This window comes from Eublepharis macularius, chromosome 1, assembly GCF_028583425.1.
Source record: "Eublepharis macularius isolate TG4126 chromosome 1, MPM_Emac_v1.0, whole genome shotgun sequence".
Taxonomy (NCBI): Eukaryota; Metazoa; Chordata; class Lepidosauria; order Squamata; family Eublepharidae; genus Eublepharis; species Eublepharis macularius.
Window position 1 is genome coordinate 13,820,260 of NC_072790.1, and position 27,330 is coordinate 13,847,589.

Below are 27,330 nucleotides of genomic sequence, written 5' to 3' on the forward strand. Positions count from 1 at the left end.
CAGGTTGGACACTAGTTGGCTTCCCTCAAGTTTTGATGGGAAATGTAGGCATCCTGGTCTTGCAGCTGTAATTGAGAGCCAAGCTGTAAAACCAGGACGCCTACATTTCCCATCAAAACTTGAGGGAAGCTGATAAGTGTCCAACCTGTGTAAGGCGTCACTTGTAGTTTGGCTCTAAATCTCAAGCATGCAAGATCCATCGTGGTGGATCCAACCATCCTCCAAGGAACCTTTCTACAGCCAAAGGACTACAAAGGGCTAGCCGTGTTCATCTGCCGTAACAAAATAAAACAAAAGTTCAGTAGCACCTTGGAACCCCCCCCCCCCGCCCCAATTATTTCAGTACAAGCTTTTGTGAGTCACCATCAATTTCTTCAGACAGATAAATGAAGGGAAAATTGTGCTGAGGAATCACATGGGATGTTCTGTTTGGGGAGGGGGAGGAACAAAACTTAGAGGGAATTACACCACAAGTCTTTCAAATGTAAATCTAAATACGAGGGGGAAATGATGGATTTGATGTAGAAAGGTTAGGTCATAAAGCAAAATAATTAGCAGTTACACATAGTGGATGGTGAGGGAGGTCAGAGCTTCAAACAAATAAGTAAATGGTTGGAGTGAAAATTATCTGATACTGGTACAAGATTCCTGTCTGATAAACATGTCGCAATCAGCCAATTAAAATTTCTGAAAGGTGGCTCCTGTAGCTAACAGAGATTGTAGTGAGGAAGGAAATCCAATCTCTGTTTAAGTCAAGACGACATGTAGGGTTTAATCTTTTGATGAGTCAAGGAATGCCACTTAAATTGGCAGAGGTCTCCTTAGGTTGGAGGAAGGCTTCAAACTTTGCTCAGTATTCCCCACCCCCTCCAACTGCTAGCCTTTAAGGTGCCGTAAGACTCCTGTTAGCTTTTGATGCAACTAACTAACCTGGCTACCACTATGGAAAGGGATTTCTGAAATTGCAATTATTACATTACGGGCAACTGCACACTGCTCTAAGCATTGTTTTGATTTGCCAGTTAATTTTGGAACATATGGAATGTCAAATCTGAGTACACAACCCATAGTGGGCAAGAACTTCGTTCTCTCTCTCTCTCTTTCTCACAGTAGTTTATGATTGAAAACTCATTTTCCCACAAGTTATGGCTGGATCCAATATGACTGTTCTAAAAGTAAGGGACCCTGCCCGGAAGAAAGGCCACTCCAAGCTCTGTCTCTGTCTTCTGCCATGATATGAGAGCCAAGCTTCCTTACATCCTTTAAAAAAAAGTATGATCTAGTCTTGCAAGAAACCTCGCAAACTTGAAAAAACTTTTGTGTCATTGTAGCTGATCCCAATAAGAGTATCCCATAGTTTGTGGCTTGTGGCAATTAGCATGACAAAGAGGCAACAAGATTTAGATTCTGCTCTTCTTTTTAAATAAGCCAAGACTTCAGGATACAATTCCATGCCACGCTACTTAATGTATCCCACACCTCCCAGCAACGCTTTGAATCTGCCTAACTCACCCACCCACCCTGAATTATGCTAACTACTCAGAAGTAGCCATACTTAAGAGCATAAGAGTTGACAAGTGCTGACATACACTTAACATGCCGTTTTTCTACTCCCCGAGGAGATGATGCCGCACTCAAATGACTCCCTCGGTCCTTAAAAAACTTGCCGCCCTCAGATTCTAACCTCTTTTTTGACTTCCTCTTCATCCTCCAGAGTCAAAGCTGCCAACTGGTTTGCTCTCTGCTCCATTAAGTTCACATATCGGATTGGGTTGGATAATGCTTCGATAACATCTAGAAATCAAGCCAGAGTTGAGAATCAGACCTGCACATGCCCACTCGTTTATCCAAAAGCATAAATGACAGGGTTGACTGGTGGCAGACTTCAGAGGAGTTCCCAAAACAGTGACTTATCCACTTGTTTGGAAGTGTCCCTCAAAACCCTTGTGTGTCAGCACCCAACTCTTTTCCGGTTCAGATGTCCCCTTAATTCCCACACTATTCATAAATACTTTTGTTTACACCCCCCTTAAATTGTCATCCCATGCTGAAATAAAACAGAGGTACCCATAACTGAATATATATTCTTGTCCCGTGCTCCTTGGGGCACTGAAACATCTTTTTGGTTCTTACTCTGCTAAAACATCTCACGCATTTGCTACGACCAGATATTACGGCAAACATCCTGCTCCACACAATAGGAGGAGATGTGTGGTGGGGATTGAGGAGCCAAATAACTATCAACCCATCAACTTGATGTCCATACCGGGAAAGGTTTTGGAACAAATAATAAACTCAGTCCTTGAGCATTGAGAAAGGACAGCTGTGACTAATAAGAGACAGCACGGGTCCCTCAAGAACAAGTCATGTCAGACTAACTTTATCTCCTTTTTGAAATGGAAAGGGGAATGCTGTGGACATAGTTTAGTTTGATTTCAGCAAGGCTTGTGATAAGGTTCCACATGATATTCTTGTTGACAAGTTGGTAAAATGTAGTTTGTATCCTATTAATGGCCATTTCCACATGGCTTACCTCTGCCCGTAACGACCCAGTAGATCGCGCAAAAAACGTGGAAGATCGCGTTTTCTCACACGTCATGTGACATCGCGCAAATCTTGCGAGAAAACACGATCTTCCACGTTTTTTGTGCGATCTACCGGGTCGTTACAGGCAGAGATAAGCCATGTGGAAATGGCCAATGTTAGGTGGATTTGTAGCTGGTTAACAGATGACTGTCAAAGAGCGCTTGTAAATGGTTCCTCATCCTCTTGGAGAGGAGTGACACGTGGAGTGCCTCAGGGATCTGTCCTGGGCCCTGTGTTGTTCAACAGCTTTATAAATGACTTGGATGAAGGACTAGAGGGGATGCTCATTAGATTTGCACATGATACTAAAAGGGGATGGGTTGCAAATACAGTAAAAGACAGAATCAAGATTCAAAGTGATCTTGACAGGCTGGAAAGTTGGGCTAAACCTAACAAAGTAAGTTTCAATGGAGATAACTATAAAGTTATCCATTTAGGTAGGAAAAATCAAGGGCAAACTTATAGGACGGGGGAGATTTGTCTTGACATGTGAAAAGTGTCGAGGGCCTTAGTAGATCAGACATGGAGCATGAGCCAGGAGTGTGATGTGTAGCTAAAAAGGCAAACGTGATCTTCAGCTGTATCAATATATAGTGTTCAGATCATGTGATGTGATAGTGTCACTGTTCTGCTCCGGTTAGACCTCACAGGGTTCTGTGTCCAGTTTGGGTCTCCACAGTTTAAGAAGGATGTGGACAAGCTGGAATATGGAGGGGAATGAAGATGGTGAGGGGTCTGGACGGAGACCAAGTCCTACGAGGAAAGGTCTCATGTTTAACCTGGAGAGGAGAGGAGGTGTCCGAGAGGCGATATGATAGCCCCCTTCAAGTATTTGAAGGACTGTCACATACAGGATGGAGCGGAGTTGTTTTCTGTTGCCCAAGAGGGTTTGATCAGAAACAATGGGTTAAAATTAAAGCAAAAGAGTTTTTTGGCTAAACATTGGGAACAACTTCCTGACAGAGCGGTGAAACAGGCTTATTTGGGAGGTGGGGGGCTCTCCTTCCCTGGAGGTATTTAAGAAGGGACTAAATGGCCACCTGACTTCTATGACGATTCTATGACTCATTACAAATGTATGCAGATCAGGGGAGGGAGTGCACGTAGGTATGAGCTTCAAGGTCCTTTCTTATATGCCCAGGGTAATGCTGCCTGGGCATCAGGAAGGAATTTTCTGCCCGGCCCGTATTACCCAGGAATCCTGGAGGCTTTTTGCCTTCCTCTGGGCATAGAGCAGGGCTCACTTAGAGAGGTGAAGGGGAGATTAGGGCTGCTAGGTTCACCGTAAGAGGGGGGGGGATCTCCCGCTCCCACCGCCCCCTGACACCACTCACCTGGAGGGAAAGGCAGGGAACATGCCTCCCCAGTGTGCACCCAGTAGTGACATCATTGCACAGGTCCTGGGAGCATTCCCGCCCTTCACACTGGGCCAAATCGGCCCCATTTGGGGCCCAAATTGGCCCAGTGTGAAGCGCGGGAGCACCTCCAGGGCCTACACAATGACATCACTTCCAGAAGTGATGTCATTGCGCTGCTCCAGGAGCACAGGCACACAAAGACAGAAAAAAATGTGAGCGCCGGGTCCCTCCTCTCCCACCGGGAGGGTAAGGAGACCTAGTGATCCTAGGGGAGATAGCTGTGAGTTCAGTGCATTAAGCGGGGGGTTGGACTTGATGACCTCTGGGCGTACTTCCAGCTCTGTGTTTCTGTGAGTAAACTGAGACCTCATGTCACATATAGCGCTTGAGTGAAAATTTTGTGGTTGGCTCAAGCTTCAGCTTCCTTTGATGTTAAGTGCCTTGGCAAACAGGTGCTCATTCATTCATACAAACTAGGATTCAAATGTGCGATTCAATTGAGATTTACAACCTGTATCTATGGGTTGAAAACAAACTTTTGTGGGTCCAGGCACCTGAACCAACACTTAATCCTGGAAGCTTTCAGTCAAGAGCTGAGCATAAAGAGAGGTGGGAGGAGCACAGGCAGGACAGAGGCACAGCAAGCAAGTCTTGCTGCTGGCTGGCATGTCAGTATGCAAGTGACATCTGAATGAAACCAATGCTTGTTGAACAACAATTTTCCTGAGATTCACAACCTTCAGGTCAGGGTTTAGAAGAGAATTCTGATAACTATTCCATACATGGACTATGACATTGTAGGTTGTCACACCTGCATAAATCTGTGGTTTTTTGTTAGATACAGTTATGGTGAAATGTGTGTTGGAGTCAGGGGGTAGCAGTATGATGAACCAATCCACTCCCCATAGAAGGGGACACAGAGGTTTGTGTTGGTGCAGGTGAGTTTATTGCTGGTGTAAAGGTACATCCTAGCGGTTTTTGCATGGGATAGATAGATAGATAGATAGATAGATAGATAGATAGATAGATAGATAGATAGATAGATAGATAGATAGATAGATAGATAGATAGATAGATAGATAGATAGATAGATAGATAGATAGATAGATAGATAGATAGATAGATAGATGGACAGGCAGACAGATTATATATATTGTAGCTGTTCATGTTATTATTTCGCACGGTGTATAATTTCATAGAACAAGAACCCCAACAAAACCCAGAAGTACTTCTGCAATTACAAGTTCAGAGTTACAAGTTTTATTGTTACCTGCATAAGTATCGGGTACATAGTCTTTAACCTCTATGTATATGAATAAGGCTGGCAGCATCAAGGGCTGATTCCTCTCATTCCTCAGGGAGATGTAGTGATAACCTGGAAGAGAAGGAGGATAACCATGTAGAATGCACCTGACTTATCTCTAATATAGGATGCACACAGTTGCTGAGCGTCTGTTGTTGTGACAGAGAGCTGCAGGAGGCCCTTGAGAGGAAATATGATTTCGGGGGAGGGAACTACAAACGTTTCGAACTTCAGGCTTAAGAGGAAAGAGTTAAAAAAGAGGTGGAAAAGGAGGGGGAAGCTGTACCAAAAACTGAACTGAAGGAAGGGGAAAATGGTAACTGGTACAGAAACGATAAATTGTATGTTCGAGCCAGCCTAAGAGGGAAAGTGTTGAAACAATGTCATGGTTCCAAATCAGCTGGTCATTTTGGATACCTGAAAACAATGCATCCAGTGCAAAGACAATTTTGGTGGCCAAAGATGAGAAAAGATCTCTCTCAGTATGTATCTTCTGGTCAAGAGTGTATAATGGGGAAATCCAGAGGAGGGAACCCCCCTGGACTATTACGACCACTCGAAACCTCTCCTAGACCATGGGCCGTGGTCTCGATGGACTTTATCACTGATCTTCCCCCCTCGAAGGGGAAAACCATAATTCTAGTGGTGGTTGATTTGTTTTCTAAGCAAGCCCATTTTGTTCCCTGCATTACTATTCCCACAGCAAAGAAACTGGCCACCCTCTTTATGCAACACGTGGTCAGGCTGCACTCTTTTCCAAAGAAGGTAATTTCCGACAAGGGAGTCCAGTTCGTTGCCAACTTCTGACAGGAGCTATTAAAAGTAGCAGGGATTGAACAAGGACTTAGCTTCGTCCATCATCCCGAGACCAATGGGCAAACGGAGAGAACTAACCAAGTATTAGAACAGTTCCTAAGATGTTACATCAATTATCAACAGGATAATTTGACTGATTTCTTGGCTTTTGCTGAATATAGTTATAACAATTCAATATATAGTTCCACAGGTGCCTCCCCATTTATGATAGCACAAGGCTACGAGGGCACAGCAATGCCTTTTACTCAAACCCCAACATCTCAGCAACCAGGAGATCTGGGGGAGTGGCGGACTAACTTAACGACCCAATGGGAGGTCATAAAAAAGACCTTGGAAAAAGCCAAAAAGGATTATAAAACGTTTGCTGACAAGAAACCATCTGTTCAATGGAAGCTGCAAGCAGGAGATTATGTGTACATCTCCACCAAACATTTACGGGGGGAACAACCTAGTAAGGAAATTTTTGGGACCCTTCCCAGTAAAGAAAGTAATAAATGAAGTGACTGTAGAGGTAGATTTACCAAAGAACTTAAGAAAAATCCACCCAGTATTCTACTTTAGCCTCCTGAAAAAAGCTCCCCCCACCCCGAAAAATGGCGTACGAAGTGTGGGGCACCCCACCCCATCCTGGTGGATGGACAAGTGTATCATGAAATAGAAGACATCCTGGATTCTACAATAAAACGTGGAAAACTTTTTTATTTGATTTGTTGGAAATATTTCGCTGAGAGTCACAGGGAACTAATAGAGAGCTCCAAGCCTTATAAGAAAATTTCATAAGCTCTACCCTGACAAACCTGGCCTGATGTGAGGGGGGGCAATCTTCGGGGGGCGGTATGGCATGTATGCCAGGATACCTGCCATTATTGTATTCTGCATTTTGTACTGGTCATGGCTGTTTGCCAAAGCTATATTCTGTATACTGTGTAGACCCTCTGAGAGTGTCTTAACTGCTAACTTTAATTGCAGGAGAGCCAGTGGGGCCTCTCCGTTATCTGTTGAAAAGATGTCCTTTCACTTCTTCCAGCAAGTGTCCTTGAAGGAGAGCTGCTAGCAGAGGATATTGTATCTTTTCCCAGAGACTGGGATATTTTCCTTTGTACTTCATGTATTCTAAACTAATCTGTTCCCATGTAACTTCTTTGGGGTTTTGCGCCAGAATGTCAACGGACCCCGAAGGGCGTTTAGGTTATAGGTTTCCCTATAACTAGTAATGCCTTTGTTTGAATTGTCACTTCTGCCAATTGCCAACTTTGTGTGAACATCCTGAACTGTATGGATCTCAATAAAGTCACTTCAACTGGAACACCTGTGTGTTAACTGTGGAGGGCTTGAGGGACTTAACTGCCAGGGAATGACTGAAGGAAGGAAGGGTGAGGATGGAGAACTGTTTTGAATAAATAAATAAAATAAGATTTTCAGCACCTCAAATTTCAGTTATATTTGTAATGATCATTCTGGCCTTGCAAAATCTAAATGCAATGAAAATTGTGAATGAATTATGACAAATGTTGGTCTTTCAAACTGCAAAGTGGCAGTTATAAGAAAGCACACCTCCGGCACTCTCAGGATATAGTATACATTCTGAGAATTCAGATCTCGAATGTGGACCTGTAAGGCATGAAATAAATATTCTGGGACAGTATGTCCCCCCTCCCCCCGACACACACGTTTATCTTGGTAGTTCACATACAGCTGCTGTTGTTCCTCGGAAGAACATTATGGAAGCGTAGTCAAGGGGGGGGGTGTTGAAAGCCCGGGTGTTATATCAATTTTGCTATAATAACTACACATACGATTTACCAGCATCATTTGTCTGTTGGAATTCATTGGGAAAGAAGATGATCTGTCAAGGGATGCCCTTTAGGGGCACCTTTGGTAAGTTTTGGGGTGCTCGATTCCTCAGACTGAGCACATTTGGGCATTTGAGGTGTGTTTCTTCAGTTTGCTTTCTTCAGTTGTCCCATTTCCTTGGTTCAACGTTCTTCAGGCCCTTTGCTCACAGGAAGCCTAGATAACTTTACCTGGTCGAATCGCTGAAACCGGCAATATCCGATGACCAATGAATTTCCCTCCTTCTTCATATACTGCTATCCTCAGGCATGCTAGGGAAGGCAAAACCACCTGAAGAGAAGGTAGAAGTCTGTTTAACAGTGGAAATAAGATGAGCACATGAGCTCACCCCACACCCTTAATATCACAATAAATGTATACTATGCTAGCTAAGTGCACATTTCTACATAGTTGTGTCCTCATTTCCTCTCTTCATGTTGCTTGATGGAGGCACCTGTTCTAGCAGCACAGTGCTCCCAGCCATAGTACGCATGCTCAAGTCCTTTTGGATGCCAGTTGTTCAGCTGACTGCATGCCAGAGACCTTCTAACTAACTAGTACAGAATGGGGAAGGCACTGGTTCTGAATTCTCATGTCCACTATAAGCATGGGCATACCACAGAGTTTTTGATATGACACCTCATGGGAGACAATTGCTGAACTGTTTTGGAGACTTTTAAGAGACAGGCACACAATGCATATAAGGCAAGATGGTTCTGTTTATTTTATGGACGCTGCACTGTAATGTGCATTGATGCAGTTAGATATGTTGAACTGATAAAACATTCATACCGCCATCCAAAAAATAAAATCCACAGGTTCTGATGGCGCTTCTGAAAAAGCTTTGCCTACAATAAACATACAGCTTTCCTCTTGTTTTTGAATATTGTTTCTACATCTATATTTTCCATTTCCCTGCAATTTAACTTGAATAGGACAAAGAATAGCACTGATCACATTTTTACTACTAGGTTTAGTGAAATCTCCAAGCTGATGATCCCTCCTATCTATAGGGTATGGAATTCAGAATTACCCTTGAAATGGCTTGATCCTAGTAAAATGACTAGCACTTTGTTCTATTGGTTTAAGAAAGAATGGGCCAAGGAAGCCTTCAATTTTCTTTTTCCTACATGAAGCTACTCAAAAACTTAAGAGAGTTTTCAGAGACCTTCTTTGTGGCCCCCTCCCTCCCCACTGATGTGTAACAGGGGCCTTCATCACAATCGTATTCGATTTATGGAACTCCTTGCTGGCTTTTTAAAAAAAAAATCTTTATTTTTGACAATTTTCATATTTTTAAATACATCTAACACAACGAAACTAAACAAGCAATCACACTAACAAGTAACCTCAAAGGTAAGTATAACAGTCCACAATAGGCATATGCTGAAGAACCATGGCATATGAGAGTGTTACGCGTAACAGTACAGGTATCAATGTATATCGATATACACCATCATAAAAAGAAAAATAAGAAGAAATTTAAAAACTAAAAGGATCAATTGGGTAAGGGGTATAAGGTGATATTTCACAAGCGGTCATATAATCAACTACTGGTAACCAATTCTCCCAAAAGTCCTTGCTGGCTTTTTGATTCAACACTTAGACAATATTTTTCCAAAATGACTTTGGGGATATGAAATACTGTTGATGTTCAATTTTGTATTTTTTGTGGTGATAAGTCCTCTTCCCTTAAAAAAAAAATCTGCTAGCTATTTTTGCAGTTTAATTTATTTTACGGATTTTTTAAAATCATATTGGATGGTTTAACCTTTGATGTAAGCTGTCCTATGCATGGAGAGCAGATGTCTCAGTTATAATCCACACCTATGACTTCCCATTGCAGTATATATTGAAACACGGCCTTAGGACAGGAGAGCCTTTGCATGGCGAGATAAATGTTTTAAAAAACAAAACAACCAGGCTTACTTCTTTCCGATGTTTGTCAAAACTATTGTTTCCAACTCTTCTATCATCATTTACCTGTCATTCCTATTTTTTTCAAAATCAAGTATCAGGCACTGGCCTTCAAAAAAAAACCTTAAAGATTTGCCGTTAATACAAGAAATTGCAACAACCAGCTCGAAACGTGTCTTTGTTTTTGAAGACTGCGAAGTGAAATAGTAACAAGAGGCATATAAACCAGATCTACGTTTGTACCTTTAGGACCAGCTTCAGTGAAACAAAGAATTTTACGGATTTTCGCTGGAACAGGGCAAGGTGAATAGTGTTTCGGGGGGGGAAGACGAACTTTTTACTTCCATAATTAGCAGTATTTAACGTCTTCTGGACAACAACACAACAAGAAGAAGAACAGACCTTCTTAAACACTATGACTTCATCTTCCCATACAGGATTTACAGCATTGCCTTGGGAGGTCTTGGTCTTGAGAGCTTTCCGCCTTGTATCCACAGGCAGACCGAACATGTCCACCTCTGCGTAAGTCCCAACTTTTTTATCAGAAAGGAACTGTCCAGAAATAATCTGAAAAATCCAAGATTTGGGCAGTGTGATCAACAGCGATAGGTAAATAAGACTTAAGTTTCAACGGTGAATCTAGGAATAAGTTCATACAGCCCTATTAAGAATGTTGCTTGGCTGCATTTGGTCTCGTATATTATTAACTTCATATTCAGGTGGGTATGCAGGTGGCTGCTGCAATTAGCCTTATTCAGGGCTTTTTTTCAGATGGAACGCGGTGGAATGGAGTTCTGGGACCTCTTGAAAAAGGTCACATGGCTGGTGGCCCCGCCCCCCTGATCTCCAGACAGAGGGGAGCTTAGAAGGCCCTTTGCGCCACTCAGCGGCGTGGAGGGCAATCTCAACTCCCCTCTGTCTGGAGATCAGGGGGCGGGGCCACCAGCCATGTGACCATTTTCTCCGAGGGCAACCCACTGAGTTCCACCACCTCTTTTCCCAGAAAAAAAGCCCTGGCCTTATTGGTGTCACTCTCCTTGAAATGGGGTAATTGCACAAGTCCCCCCGCAGCGACGGGTTCTTCATCCTCAATGGAGGTGCCAATTTGCAGAACGGGCATCACTACAAAATGCCATCAGGGTCTTGATCATGCTAGTGGCCCCACCTGCTCCTGAAGCAATTATGTGTGGCTGGCAACATTATGAATCGGGGCTAGGTTGCAATGAATGAACCTACATAAATCTCTGAACACTGCCGCTGACCAGTCTATAGTCCTGTGCATACATATGTGTAACAACAACATTATCAAACTTCACTTAAAAATTTAATGTGGCAACTTAATTGACTTGTTCTTTCATATGCAAAGATCACAAAGAAGAGATTGCTAAATTGAAAATACTATTTCCATATTTTCCTATTAAATAAAAAAAATAAAAGCATTTATTTTCAGCCAACACTCTAAAGCAAGTTAATGCGGCAGCAAAAAAATGTATTTTTCTGATTTAGTCTAGCCTGGAAGATGGTCCCCTATTTGACACAGACACCTGGATCCACACCAGGGTAACATCGATACTAGACTACTGTAATGCATTTTACATCAAAGTTAGCTTAGAGACTCCGGTTGGTGGAGAAGACCACAGCTTAGCTATTATCAGGAGATAGGAGAAGCATGCAGATTATTCCCATTCTGCAGCCACACCATTGCCCATCCATCAGACGAGACTTAGTTCAAGTTTTTGGCTATCACTTACAAAGCCCTTCAACACACTGGCCCCTCTTATCTGCAGAACTGCCTCTCTTCCTATGTTCCACTCATCTGAACAGGGCCTTCTTCATATATCACCCAGTAAAATAAGCAGCTACCTATACACACACACACACACACACACACACATTCTCTGTTGTGCCACTTTCTGGAATGACCTGTCAGAGGAGGTCAGGAAGGCTTTCACTCTCAAGCTTTCCACTATGCAAAACTGAATTATTCAAGAGGGCTTTTCTACACAGGTAATAGGGATGTGCCCTGATTTGGATAGCCCAGGTAAACCCAATCTCGTCAGATTTGGGAAGCTAAGCAGGGTTGGCCTTATTTAGTAACTGGATGGGAGACCTCTAACGAAGTCCAGGGTTGCAGACACAGGCAATGAAACCACCTCTGATAGTCTCTTGCCTTGAAAATCCCAGCAGGGGTTGCCATAAAGTCAGCTATAACTTGAAGGAATTTTCTACCACAAAGAGAGTTGTACTTGGGCAAAAGTTTAGGGACTATGGTCTGTACTACTGTGTTTAGTTTATACTGTCTATTGCTTTAAGTGGGATCTTACTATGTAATTTTTTGCTTTATTTAATGTTTCATGTTAAACTTATGCTTTGCTTCAGTTCTGTTTTCAGATTTCTGGTTGGTTACAAATTTCTACAGTATGAATCCTATTTCATTGCTTATTAGATGTCCCTTCTTGTTGACTGTATTGACTTTAAATTCAAACACCACCCCGAAAGGGACGCTTTAAATTCAAACTCTGTCGCTGGCTTCAGCTGACCAGCAGAGGAGGAACCCCTCCTCTGCCGGTCAGCTGAAGGCAGCCGTGGGGTTTGGAAGGGCTCCTTTAGGGGCGCTTTAAATTCAAACACCATGGCTGGCTTCAGCTGACTGGCGTGGAAGCCCCCTTCTCCATCAGTCAGCTGAAGCCAGTTGTGGGGATTGAAAGTGCCCCTTTCAGCTTTAGCTGACCAGTGGAGGAGAAGGCTCCCCTACCCATCAGCTGAAGCAAGCAGTGGGGTAAACCGCCCTGGCACTTATTTCACCCGATGGGTGAAATCCCATCAGGTGAAATATGCGGCAGGGTGGGAAGTTTGTCGGTGTGCTCTAAATCTTTATAAAGCATACCAAAGAGGGTTAATAAGCGATTTCCGAAGCAGATATCTGGAAATTCCGAAGTGGGAAACCCGAATATTTTTTTGTTGCACACCCCTAGTAGCTAATATAATAATAGTGTGGGCATTAGGAAAAAAAGCTCTCCTTTATAAAGATCTACAGACTTATGTGTTTTGTGATGGAAAAACACCCATTTTGGTAGGGACCACTTCAGTCCACCTGATTCTTACTGACTTGGATGTAATTGCTGAGGTGTGTGGAAGAATGTCATATAATTTCACAGTGAATACTTTATGCTACACTTGGAGATAACATGGCTCTATTCTCTGTAACTTTTTTAAGAAAAAGAATTGCAGAATCAGTGACGTAATGCATCACTGGGAGCCAGTGTGGTGTAGTGGCAACCCAGATTCAATTCCCTGCTCTGCTATGGAAGCTTACTGGGTGACCTCGGCCAGTCATGTACTTTCAGCCTGTACTACCTCACAGGGTTTGTTGTAAGGAAAAAAAGAAGAGGAGAATGATGTAAGCTGCTTTGGGTCCCCATTGTGAACTGCATGTTTAGTTTATGAATCATCTCCTTGTAGGCCTCTAGCCCATGCCCTAAAGATCGGGGCATCCTCTTTCTTTCTCTTGCAGGGTTCTGATCTGCCTCAGGGCTGGAGCCATAAGCAATGTGAACCTAAAGGGAGGCTTTGACTAGGCTAGGAATGGGCCACAGCGAAGATACTTCCACTCTGGCCTATCTCTAGGACATAAAATGGAGAGTGAACTCTTGCTATGGGCCTATTTTTACTTTCCCCCTTGGTGGGTTGGTTGTTGGGTATGCTTATCTACGGTACATCACACTGGCTGCAGGTCTTGGGCCAGGAAATAACTTTCTGCTGAGGCACCATGTCATATATGAGTATTTTTTCTGTATTCTGTGCTCTGTACTGATCCTCTGAGAGTATGTGAAGTTTACGTATCAGTGGCCTGTTTGGCTGGGGGTTGCTTATCTTACAGGTGCCTACTGTGGTGTCTACTTTCGTTTTCGCAGCCGTTCGAGAATGTGTCCTTGAGTGCTGGCTTGAGCCTGGGAACTGAAAATGACTTCACTTTTGCTTCTCTGCTCCAGTTCTTCTCTCCTCTTGTCTTAACCCCCCTCCCCCCACTCCTGGCTCCTTTGCGCCAGAATCCTAACCGTCCATATCCTAAAGGCGGGAACTTTCCCTATAACTAACCCCTCCAAACTTCTACATGTCACTTCTGCCAATACCCTTGTCTGTGTATACTGATACTGATGGATCGCTAATAAAGTTACTTTAACTCATACACTGCCGTATGTGCAGTGGAGTATTATGGGGATCTAACTGCCAGAACCTGACACACCAGCTTGAACGAGACGGCTTGTTTTTTCACTTCATCAACAATTCCTCTTTGTGCTTGCAGCACTTCATTTCCTTTTGCTTTACTGTCACAGCAGTACTTATGCACTAAGTATGGATTTAACTTGTCAGGGGGGAGGAGTTGAGTATCATTCCATTGCACTGCAGAGGTTTCCTTAGCCCTAGCAGCTGAAAGAGGGGCCGTTTCCAGATGGCTTACCTGAAGCCGCTCCATGCCGCAATGTTGTGGATCGTGCCGGGGAAAACGAGAAATATCGCGTTTTCTCGCGCGAGTTTTGTGCGACGTCACGCAAAACTCGCGTGAGAAAACGTGATATTTCGCCTCTTCCCTGGCACGATCCACAACGTTGCGGCATGGAGCGGCTTCAGGTAAGCCATCTGGAAATGGACAAGGTCTTGCAAGAATGTCAGTCAAGGACAGCTGGGGCTTACGGTATCGGGACATCGCCCTCTCTTACTCCTCTGCTCCCCCTACAAATGTGTGTGAGTCATTAGTCTGGTTACTGCACATGTGCCAAACTACTGGATGTGCGTCAGTTGAGCAGGCGGCAGCTTGCTTTCTCTTCCAATCTTGTCTGCTCCTTTCCTCCCACTGTGGGGACACCTGCTGCTTTTCTCTTTCTATATGAATGCAAACCTGATCATTTCCTAGTAATGGATTTCATGTATTTTAAAGGAAAACCTGCTACAAGCCTTTGCAAATGACGCAGCGCATTGTGTATTTCATACTCAACAAGGACAAAGCTTGGCATGAGAATTCGCTTTGACCTTTACTGTTCAGGGCAATTGTATTGCAAAAATTACTAAGAAGTAACTGCATACCTACCTTCACGGACAAAGTGTTTGCTACGATTCCATCCACAATGCCTTCAGTAAAGGGGTCGAAATGTTTGTCTGGTCTTCTCATGAACTCTGGTTTTAGTCTGTACCCACATTTGCCATTATATTCATACATGCCCATATTTATTTGCATAGACAAATCTAAGCAACAAAAATGAGGAAAAAAATGCATTTCACCATATATGTGGGTGTTAACAGAACAAATATTGACATTCCACGAGAGTCCCATTAGCATGTTTCAAGGACACTGAGAGAAGAACTGCCCCAAATTTCCACTAGAGGTCTCCAGTCTTCTTTATATGCACATGGTTACCCATCACGCAGAGTATTTTTGACCATACACAAGCTGCTCTATCTTGCCTTGGAGACATATAATGGCTGTCTCTTAGGCAGGCTGTGTGACTGCACAGTCGGCCGTAAAATGAGTGCATGCCTGTGCAGAGATGTATTATCTAGAGTTGCTCTTAGGTGGCTCTCTGGACTCAGGTAGCAGAATTCTCGTCAAGCATTCATTGTGCTAATGACCCAGCAGGAATTGCTATGATTGTACTACTGATCTTTGATTCATACTCTATATATGTACGCTTAAAAACGTAGCCAACAACAAGCCTGCTCCTAGCTGTTTCCCCAGAGTCTTTCTAAATCAGGTACTAAATGGTGGAAAAAGCACTTACCCTCTGATTTGTCCTGAAGACTAAAAAGGACATCATAAGCACAACATGGATAAAGTCACAATAGCCTTGTTTTGGGGGGAAATTATCCACTTAGAGCCAAGCTACAAGTGACGCCTGACACAGGTTGGACACTTGTCAGCTTCCTTCAAGTTTTGATGGGAAATGTAGGCAGCTTGGGGGAATGTTGGACAAGTGACAGTTGAGAAGTCCATTGGACAGCAGTCGGAGAGCCAAGCTGCAAGACCGGGACGCTGACATTTCCCATCAAAACTTGAGGGAAGCTGACAAGTGTCCAACCTGTGTCAGGCATCACTTGTAGCTTGGCCCTCAGTCACTCCATGAGCATCACTTGTTTCCATCCAATTAACAACCACCTGGAACCAGCTTGTCATGAGGAAGTTTTATCATGGGGGAGCGGCGGTTGGTTCCCTTCAATTTTTGTCACATTGTGAGGCAAGCTTTAAGATGCTCCCATTATGCAACATTTCCATATGCTGGTAGGCTAACAGCAGTCCTGCCATGTAGGTCAGCTACTGCAATTATGCAAAAGCTACACAATTGACTAATAGAAATGAGTGGTCCTCTAGGTTGCTGCATGCTCCTACTGCAAACGGTTACCACGCCACATATTGTCACCAAAATCCACTGTTGCTTTCTATATGAACCACTGCTGCCACCTTCATTTTGCATTTCAAATTTTATTGATTTTAACTTGTTCACCGCCCAGAGCCCCTGAGGATGGGCGGAATATAAATTGAAATATAAATAAATAAAATAAATAAACACTGTGGATGTCTCTGAAAATCTGAGTCCACAGCTATATTTAACACTCAACGTAATGTGATTCTGATATATTGCTGCATAACATCACCGCTTCTGGTTTTCTACACCATCATGCTTGAAATTCAACAGGAACATGGTGAAACAAAACCAAACCCAATTGTCAAGTGATGTCCTGCTGTGCCCAGAAGACTAATTACATATTCTTAATCAAATACTTTGTCATGAATTGCCTTCCCCTAGATTAATATCTGCACAGAACTTGGATTACAATTTACACGTCTTAAAAAGAGCCGTCACAATTGAGCAGGTTTGCTAAACACACAGCCAAAGACCAATACTCACATGTGCCTAACTTTTAAAATGCAGCCTTTCAATATCAAGTTAAAATGTGTGATACAAGATATTTATTTTATTTAACGTTTTGTGGTCTAAAGTAAGAAATCGAAGTTACTCATTTTAAACTAACGATTAAAAAACGATTCACTTTAGCAGATGCTTGCACGCAAATGCTTACATTTTCAGTTCACAGACTATTATTTTATCATTACACTACTCTGGAAAACGCTCTCTCTCTCTCACACACACACACACACACAAACAGAGCAAGCTGGTGGATGCTTACCAACAGTTTGGAAATTCAGAGCAACCATCTGACAGCCTGCATTCCAAAACAGCTGGGGCATGTAATTTGATGAATCCACACGCGTCCCTTTTGGATAAATTCGACTCAGCTGCATTTTGTTATACCTGTATTTTGAATGGTTAAGGTAAAACACAACTGGAAAAGAGACATGGCTTAAAGCTTTACCATGATACCATGTTGATGCATGTTCCTCATATAATAGAGGAAGTTACCAGTTTAGTACCATATCTGGCACATTAACAGTAAACATTATAGCAAGAGAATCAATGTGCCACGCAGCTAAGCAGTTACTGCTCAATGCAGGGCTGTGTACAACAGGCATGGCCTTAGGGAAGTGTACACATGTAGGGGAAAGAACCAACTTCTCCCATGGCTTTCTTGACCGTAACACGACCAATGAGAAGAACCAGCTTATGGCATCAGTGCCTCCAGAAACCTCGACAGGACCCACAAAAAAATTCCCTCTGCCCCCTCTTCATACACCCTTGGATGCCATGACCATTAAAAACACCATACAAAAGATGTTTGATGAGAACAGCTATGCTGCTATTATTCCCCCCATGGAATCGGGATTTGCTCCCTATAATGCTCTATCCCAGGAAGCCCTGCTCTCATTAACTGGAACTACCCAAATCTATGCTCCGGCTTTTCTTCATGCACTGCTGCTGAAATCTCCACCCTCATGAGTAAGAGAAACATTTTCAAAAAATGCTATGTAATGGTGCCTGATCTTGGAGAACAGCTGAGGTTCCAGAAGAATGGAGGCAGGCTGTTGCCAAGTAGGCCCCCTCCCCTGCTTTAAAGCCTGCTATGAACTGTGTTAGAGTTTCCTGCATCACTGTTTCACTGCTGCACCAAAGATTGCTTTGCACGTGTGTGTTCTGATACACGTGTCAGTTTCCTGTCTGCGTGTCAATTACCTTGCTGCTGTAATAGACTGTGTAGTTTACTGACTCCATGTTTGGATAACTGCACAAAGGACTCTCTTTCTGGGCAACCCTGCCCTAACCTGTATCTGGACTTCCCAGTGTGCTTTGGACTGTGTTACAAGTATGCCCCGTGCCTGCATTGCCATCTGCCACGGACCGTGCCTGTTCCCTGCCTTGGACTGTGTTTTAAAGTGTTGTTCCCCCTGCCTCCATGGAAGCCTGCCTCATATGGGCCCAAGCCGCTGCTAGCAGCCGGGCGCCAGCCGGGGAAACCTCCAGCGAGCCTGGCTAGGCGCTCCCTGGTCAGTTCCCGCCTGGAGCCTCCCGCGAGCCGGTCGCCGAGCTTGCCCTCGCTACCGGGCAGCCTGCTATCCAGCCCCAGCTATGCCCAGCCGGCATCCATGTTCTCAGGCAGACAGAAGACCCTGGGAAGAGGACTGCTTTGAGAAGCCATTTCGGCGAAGCGGGCACACCACGTCCGCAGCGAGAGCCCCTCGCCCCGCTCTGCATATCTTAGGAGCCGCCCCGGAGAAGGAACTAAGTGCCGACCATCCCAAGCACTTAAAGAATGCATCTCAAAGAAACCTCCGCATTCCAAAGCTGATGACATCAGGACAAGCCCTGTCCGCTGGAACATCCATTCAGCCCACTCGGATTTCCCCCTCCCTCTTTTGTCCCCTCTTCCTGAGGTGTCACTTATCACAATCTGATTACCAAAGTGGCCCATCTAAGCCATTCAGTAGCCCATTAGACCCTTTGTTTTAATCTGTGAGAACCACCAAGTACAGCACCAGCCCCAGGGTACGTTTTGGGGTATTTAAGCTGGTCTCCCAGACCACTCGGTGCCTCGGCCATTCCCGTCCAGAACCCCTCGCTGTCTGTGGCTCAGGCCATTCCCTATCCAGACCTCCTTGCTGTCCGTCTGTGGTCCCAGTGCTGGCATTGGGCCACCTCGCTGCTGCGTCTCTGCTTCGCTCCAGGATAAGTGAGTATTCCCCCTATCATCGTTGGGAACCAGCTAATGCGAACGTCTCTGTATTTCCTACTCTGTATTTCTTAGACCTTGTATGTTCTTTGTATGATTGTGCAAGCTAGGCTTACGCTACACTCAATACACGTGTTTGGACCTTACTCCTTGTCTGCCTCTTTTTCACTAGAGTGTCTGGGATCGGGACCTCCGTAAACATAGGTTATGATCCTCGCTTAATATTAATAGTTACAGACTGCTACAGCTAATTCCCCATTATAATAAAAGAGCAGTTCTGGTAACAGTTTACTGGTGGAGAATGCGGGCATAACCCAGTTCGTGTGAATACACGTGAGTCGACACGCGTGTCTTCGGCGAACTGACTTAGAGGAAAATTTTCCAGACCTCAGTGTAAAGAGCGCAATTTTAGCTCAGGGAATTAAAAGTGTGAGTGTGTGTGGCTCTAGTGAGCATTTCTATCTTGTGGGTTGGCTTTTCCCCCATTTCCTCCTTCAGCCAGCTTTGGACTACTTGCCTTTTGTGGTGCACCGCGAGGCCCTCCAGCCGTTATAACCGGTGTACTGTGGGTGAGGACCTCTGAACTGGTGAAGTTCCTGGCCACCTTCCGGGCCGCCTAAACGCGTCTATGTGGGTGGGATCCCAGAAGTAGGCTCTATAGATTTATATATATCCTGAAGCAGCACATATAAAATTCTCTTCCGCCCTCCCCCGTCTCTCCTAAGTCCGTCCAAACCCCGTTCCTGCCAGCACTTAGGCTTCAATCCCCGCTCCGGAGGAAACGTGAAGGGATCGATAGTCCGTTCGTTTAGTGTAGCTTTGGGAATCTAAAGCCAGGTTCCTGAAGCCCCGCGGCAGCCGGCCGCACCGTGCTTGAGAGTTTTAAGTTAGACTCTTGAGCGCTTTTCGCCTGAGAGTTTTAAAGTAGACTCTTGGGCGCCTTTCCGCTTGCGAGTTGTAAGTCAGACTCGTGGGCACACCTCGCTTGGGAGTCAGTGGGACTCTTGGGCACACTTTTGCTTGGGAGTTGTTAGAACTCTCGAGCGCTTTTTCCGCTTGGGAGTACCGTGGTTTTACTCCTGAGCAATTTTGCTTGGGGACTTGCAGAGGCAGTCCTTGAGCGCTTTCAGTCTTTTGGTCTTGGCTTGGAGACAGTTTAACCGTTTGTCTCTGAGCGTGAGGCCTGGGGACTTTTTGGAGTTTAGTTCTTGAGTAGAGAGCTTGAGAGCATTGTTGGCTTCTGAGCAGAGGCTTGGAAGCACTTCAGCTTCTAAGCAGAGGCTTGGGAGCATTTCTGGTTGCCTGAGCAGAGGCTTGGGAGACCCCCTTAGTAGCAGTTCCTGAGCAGAGGCTTGGGAACACTTTTTGGTTTTCCGAGTATAGGCTTGGGAGACCCCTGAGCTTTGGCTTCTAGGCAGAGGCTTGGAAGCACTGAGCGTTTTTGGTTCTTGGGCTTAGAGAGCTTGAGAGCACCTTCTGAGCCAGTAAACTTTTCCTGGTCCCGTGGCTTGTAGGCAAGCTTGAAACGGGAATAGGAATTTTCCTTCTCCCCCGGAGGAGAAGAACCGAGTGTAGGACCCTTAAAATACCCTGTGAACCTAAAAGTAGAACCTTAAAACCCCCTGGTAAAAACCCTTGAGGACCTGAGGGAAGGATAAACCTCCCAAAAGGGACATAGAGAGGAAGAAGTTGTTAAAACCCGTGAGCAGCTTTAATCGCCCCACCCCTGGTGTCGCTGATCCACTCTTTAACCTCCCCCGTGATCAGCCTTAAACGAAAGCAAAATGTACCGGGCAAACCCCACCGTGCCCCGCCTGGAGAAGTGGCTAGTTAAGAAGGGAGATTGCCCTTGGGAAGCCGGTTCCTTCAAGGGACCCGACCCACTCCAGATAGTTAGAAGTGCCTTCCAAGATTTTTGTGAGAAAGAGAAGCCCAAGTCGAGCAAGAAGGACAGATACGGAGCTTGGGCACTTTTTACTGCCTTACAGGACAGCGTGTCCCTGATAAATAAATTACATATAGCGCAGGAAGATAGTGAGCAGGAAATAGAGAGGCTCAGATTAGCCCAAGACAAAGAAAGGAAGGAGCTAGAGGAAAAAGCAAAGAGAGAACAGGACGCCCTGCACCTAGAAATCCAGAGTCTCAGGGCCAAACTAGTCGAACAGGAGAAAGACCATGAGGAAAAAGCAGTTGAGTGGCGCGCCAAACGCGTCAATTTCATATTGGAAAAGCAAGGATTAACTACCGCCCTCCAGGACGCCCAGCACAAGGCTGAAGCGGCCACCGCTCGTGCCGACATGGCTGAGCATGCAGTAATCGAGGGACAGGAAAGAATCGCTAAGCTAACCCATGCCGCCCAGTTCATGGCAGAGCACAATCACTCCAAGGTAGCTTCTGCGGACCACTCCGCTTGTAAGAGGGAGCTAGAGGCCCTAAAGCAGCACCTGGGGATGCAGCAGGCCGTAATTTCCGCCGTGCATCCCGCAGCCCTCTTGGCCCTCCCCGAAGGTAGTACCGACAGTTGGTCATCTCCTTCGCCCCAGCCCGAGGAAGCTCCACAGCCCCTCCATCCGATAGCTACCAAAGAAATTGTCACCACAGACGATGATGGCAGGAAGACAGACCGAATAGTTAAAGAGACCCGCAATTGGAGGCCCGATGAGCTCCAAGCCATAGCTGACCGCATGGGACCACTGAACCGAGACTCAGCTATACAATGGTTTGCGCACGTGACCATGTCCCAGCCCTCCGCCAGTGGCTCCGATGTAGCTCAGCTGGCTCGCCATTGTGCCAGCCCCGAAATAGTCACCTCCCTCAACGCATATATTTCTAACCGGAGACTAGCCACTCGCAGTCAGTATGGTGCCATGAAAGAGTTGTGCGCCTTCCTGTGGCCCACCAAGAGTTTAAAAGCCCTATATATTGCAGAGTCTCAAAAACCCGGAGAGGATCCAGAGGCATATTTAGCCAGGAAACAGCTCCTAGCCGAACTAGCAGACGAGGTAGATTTAGATTTGAGCGACATGCCCGACTTCGATGACTTAGAGTTTAGGAGGGCAGTTATAGATGGGCTCAACAGCACCACTCGCCTGGCCCTGGCAGGAGTCGAACCCGGGAGCATTACATGGGGAGAGCTGGAATCCCGCATCAGGAGCATTGCTGGCCTGTTGCGAGAGACCGGCGCCATCCGCCATGTGAAGTCCCCGGCCTCTCGTAGAAAGGAAAGCGAGCCGATAAGCGCAGTTACCTACGCCAATCATGGCCCCCACTCTCAGTGCCGACCACAGGGACGCAGCCCGTATCCGGAGGCAAGGGGAGGAATCCTGAGGGGAAGGAGCAGTAGCTTTAACCGGGGAAGGGGACCGAGGGACTACCGTCCGGGAGTTTCCTTTGCGCCTACCCCGAGTTACAGTTCCTCCTCCCAACAAGGACCCCACGAGCCCCGACTACAGGATGCACCCATAGCCCCTTCTCACTCGCGAGCATCGCACCCGTACCACCATCAGGTCTACCCGCCTCCAGATCAGTCTAATGCTTGGGGAGCATCGCAGGGCGACCACGAGGGCTACCGGGACCGCGGCAGCACGCCCCAGTCCAGGGACTCCCTCCGTTGGGAACTATGGATGCGCCTCAAAAACATTGGAGCGAACATGGAGCTCTTCGACGGAAAGCCCACGTCCGTCCTAATGAAGGCGATCATGGAGTGGGAAGACCAGCAGCAGCCCCCAGTACCTCCGTCGGTGCCCCCTTTGCCGCCAGACCCTCCCTTCTCGAGTCCCCCGATAGCTGCGGTTCGGGAACGCCCGAGCCCCAACAACCCCTTTAGAGGAAGCGCCGCTTCCACCGATCAGGGTGCAGGATCAGAATAGGGTTGCCCCGAGTCCCAGTCTCCCTCCGTGGGCATAGTTGCCAAACTAAAGCCGGACACATGGGGGAGACCGACAGTGAAGGCAGGGATCGGGACTCCCGGGGAAAAGAAGAAGCCTGCCACTCTCCTCATAGATACCGGAGCTTCACTTAACATACTCCGGCCCACCTTAGTCACGAAGGGCACCCAGACCCCCACAACCATGCAACTCGCCGGTTTTGGAGGCGGCATGCAGGAATCCCCGGTCTGGCAGGATATCCCCCTTTCCGTTGGGAACCTGACCACCCGGATTTCGGCATGCGCAAACCGAGGAGAAGACGATGGACTTTTGGGCATGCCATTTTTCCGTGCCGAGGGACTGACCATTGACTTAGCGAACGGGCTCCTGTGGCGCATCCCAGGAGGCCCAGACTTCGTCAATGCAATCCATCGATGCGCAGCCCTCAAGGCCCCCCTTCCTCTCGCCCCCATCACAGGAGACCCCTGGGTTCAGGACTTTCCCGAAGTGTGGGTGACAGACAAGGCCGAGTGTGGGATAGTGAAGGGCGCCTGCGTCCTGATTGAAGGAAAGGACCCCCCTCCCCAACGACAGTACAAGTACCCAGCGGAAGCTGAGGCAGGGATAGCCAAAACTATAGAAGGACTCCTTGAGTGGGACGTCATACTCCCGATGCAGTCCATCTGCAACGCCCCATTGTGGCCAGTTCTAAAAGCAGATGGAGTGACCTGGAGAATGACGGTCGACTTCCGTGCCCTGAATGCCACCACCCCTCCAGTTGCCCCGGTTGTGGCCAAGTATAATGAGATCCTAACGGCCATTGCCGCTGGGTCCCGGTTCTACTCGGTCATAGACCTGGCCAACGCTTTCCACTCCATCCGGTTGCATGAGTCTTGCTGGTACAAGTTCGTGTTCACTTTCCGCGGCCAGCAATACGCATTCAAACGGACATCCCAGGGATTCCACTCCAGCCCCAGTATTTGTCATGCCCATGTGGTTCAGATGTGGGAACGCCTCCAACCCTCCTCGAGGCCCCATGTACTGAGCTACGTGGATGACATTTTAGTCCACGCCCCCACGGAAGAATTAGCCCGCCAAATCACCAGGGAAGTCCTGGAACTCCTCCGCGAGACTGGGTTCAAGGCAAGCAGGGAAAAGGCCCAATTGGTTCAGACCAGCGTCAAGTACCTGGGTCTGACCCTGGGACCCGAGGGTCGCACCCCGGATGCCCAGCGAATGGAGGTCATTTCCAAGCTGCCTGCACCCACCGATGTCCCCTCCCTCAGAGCCCTTCTAGGAACTTTTAACTTTTCCCGAGACTTCATCGAGTCCTTTGCAGACAAAGCTCGCCCCCTTTATGCTCTCCTCAAGAAGAACACTCCCTGGGAGTGGGGACCGGAGCAACAGACAGCCTTAGCCGAGCTAAAGCGCAGTCTGGCCGCAGCCCCGGCCCTAGCCCATCCAGATGTCACCCAGCCATTCTTTATTCAGTTAGCAGTATCAGACAAGAGCATAGGAGCCACGCTCACCCAGCAGCAAGCGGGAACCGCTAGAGTAGTAGCCTATGCCTCTCGCAATCTAACTTCAGTGGAGACCAAGTTCAGCCCATGCGAAAAGACTTGCCTTGCTCTAGTTTGGAGTCTGACCCATTGGGAATTTATCATAGGAGGGTCACGCACAATAGTTCAAACCACTCACACGCCTCTCAAATATATCCTGTCGGGAAAAATACAAGACGGACAAGTCTCAAACGCCCGCATAGCGCAGTGGACCCTGGCCCTAGTCAACCGCGGAGTGGAATTTAAAAAGGAGACCACCGAGCCTCCAGCCCCCTATGGCCTATTGGTAACCGGGACCGAGCACGAGTGCCCCCTGGACCCGCCACCGCAGGTTGTCTGGCCAGTCACTTGGGGAGTCCCGCTAGAGGAAGCCCGACAGAACGGCTTCACATGCTGGTTCTGTGACGGCTCCTCCTTTCACGTTGGAGGCTCTCCTTGGACAGGCTACGGCGCCGTGCGAGTGAGTGACGCCCATACTCTCAAAGGTCCAGCCCGCCCCCATTCCAGCCAAGCGGCTGAGGTGCAAGCGCTTCTGGCAGTGCTTGAGTTTGAGCCCCCAGAAAGCCCGCTTGCCATTTACACAGACTCGGATTGGACGGCCAAAGCCGCCACGGTCTGGCTCCCGGTATGGCAGAATCAGGGGTGGAGAGCTAGCGATGGGAAACCCGTAGCCCACCTACAGCTATGGCAGCAAGTAGCAGCACTCCTTCAGTCCCGCTCAGGCCCAACGCAGGTGACCCATGTCAAGGGACACCAGAAGACGAACTCAGAGACCGCTTACTGGAATGACCAGGCAGACCTCGCAGCCAAGGCAGCCGCCACTGAAAATGCTCCCCTACCGGAACCAGCCACCGATTGTCCCCTCCGCCCTGTCACCACTCGGGCACAAGCCCGCAACCAAGCTCAGGGGACCGCAGGAACACTAGACCTAGCACAACTGCAGCGATCTGACCCAGAAATAACTGACCTCCTAACCGCAGGAAGGGATCAGACAGGAAGACTCATGATCAGAGAAGAGGAAGGCATAGTTTGGGCAGTAGATGCAGCCGGCGAATGCCATTGGGTAGTACCATTGGAAGTTAGGGCTGACTTAATTCAGTTTGTCCACGAGCAGGGACACCGAGGCAAGGATCTGACTCTGGAAAGGGTAAAAGAGGTTGGTTGGTGGCCTGGCATGCGCACCGAAGTAGCGCAATGGGTAGACAACTGTCTGTCCTGCGCTATGGTTAATGCAGACCCCACCGGACCTAGAGCTCCCCTCCAGCATCAGAGAATTGATGGACCCTGGGCTCGCATACAGATTGACTTTATCGGCCCCCTTCCCCCCACTGCTCGCGGCAATCGCTACTGCCTCACTGTCATAGACCCCTTTAGCAAGTGGGTCGAAGCGTTTCCGTGCAAGCGCAACAATGCAGCCACCACCGCCAAACTACTGTTCAACAATGTCTTTTCAAGATGGGGCATTGTGCGAGTCATGGACTCCGATTTAGGCTCACACTTTATCGGAGAAGTTACACAGGAGCTTTGTAAAGCACTAGGCATCCAGCAACGGTTCCACATAGCCGGCCACCCTCAAGCTTCGGGCGCCATAGAAAGAACCAACCGGACCCTCAAGGAGGCTCTCCGCAAAATGGTTCGCTCCTCCGGGAGAGACTGGGATGAAAAACTCCCCATAATCCTAATGGCCATTAGAGGCACTACCGCAGTTCACGGGCTCACACCCCATATGGTAATGACAGGGCGAAGAATGCAGCTCCCGGAAGCCTTCTGGCTAGATACGCAGCTCCCTTCCGATATGCAGCCCGTAGTGATTAATGACGCTTGGGTCCAAGACCTGCTCTCATCCATACACGCCGTCCACATGCAAGTGGCTCAGAAGTTGGGCACAGCTCAGAAGGATATGGACCGCAAATTAGGATGGGTCAGGAACCCCAGGCAGTGGGAGGAAGGACAGCTCGTTCTGTACAGGAAGTTTTCGCAAAAGGCGCATTCACTAGCAGCCAAATGGCAGGGCCCAGTCCCCATCACGAAAAGAGTCTCCCCAGCCGTCTATCAGGTAGCTATCCAGAGAAAGACAGGAGGCACGTGGCTAAAATACTTTCATGCCTCTCAGTTAAAAGAATGGAAAGGGAAGCCGCTGCAAACCGCCCCTCCTGTGTACGACCCTGGGGGAACCTCCACCAGTCCAGCCCCCCTCTGCCCAGTGATTCGCCAGATATCCCTCCACCCTGGGCCAGAGATACCGTGTGTCCCCTTAGACCAGACCTTTGTAGCTTTAGAATAAAAGAAATAGTAGAATATGTAGATATCGGTGCAAATGTTAAAGGTTTTTCCAGTTCTATTCTTTGACCTCATTAGGCGGGCCCCACAGTTGGGACCCTTGGGGAAGACACGGCAACCAAAGCCAAATAGGACCACCACCGAAAGTGATTCTTGATTGGATTGTAAGCCGCATGTTCGGAAAAAAATTGCACAGGCAAAAGAGATTTGCTGTGTGAAAGTGTTTGGAGAGGCTTTAGCCCAAAGGTGAATGCAGTCTTCCAACGGTGAAACCACCAAATAAGGTGATTTCTTTGTTTGAAAACATTTCACCCGCCGTGCTGGTGAAGATCCCGCATCTACGTAGATTCGGGGTCTCACCTGCCAGACCCACGCTTTCGCATGATGGTCGGCTTTGGCTTTGAGGGCCGTGCCTCCCCTGGAAAAGGATCCCCAAATAGCCCAATATCCCTCTTTTACTAATGTTTATATTCGTCATGGTGAGTTGCTATACGGCGCCACCAGCCAGTACGCTTTAGTGCAAAGGTAAAAGACCCGCCAGTATTTTGTAAATATGTTACCTCTGGAATGTGTTATTGGGGTGCGTTCGCCACGCACAAGGGGCAGCGTACCTCATTTACATAGCCAGAATCCCCCGCGCCAAGATGACCCCCGAATAACCCAGACCCAGTGGCGCCGACAGATCTCGGCCGCCT

At 47.2% G+C, this 27,330-nt stretch overlaps 1 protein-coding gene across 1 annotated transcript in view; it reads right to left on the bottom strand.

Moving 5' to 3' along the window:
• PLCB1 (phospholipase C beta 1) overlaps positions 1–27,330 on the bottom strand; it is a 698,812-nt gene that overhangs the window by 117,670 nt on the left and 553,812 nt on the right. The window contains exons 18-23 of the mRNA XM_054975035.1: positions 16,996–17,120; positions 14,903–15,057; positions 10,216–10,380; positions 8,088–8,187; positions 5,215–5,319; positions 1,685–1,794 (exon numbers count right to left, since the gene is read on the bottom strand). Of these exons, the coding sequence (XP_054831010.1) occupies positions 1,685–1,794; positions 5,215–5,319; positions 8,088–8,187; positions 10,216–10,380; positions 14,903–15,057; positions 16,996–17,120 (760 nt within the window). The remainder of the gene's footprint in view (positions 1–1,684; positions 1,795–5,214; positions 5,320–8,087; positions 8,188–10,215; positions 10,381–14,902; positions 15,058–16,995; positions 17,121–27,330) is intronic.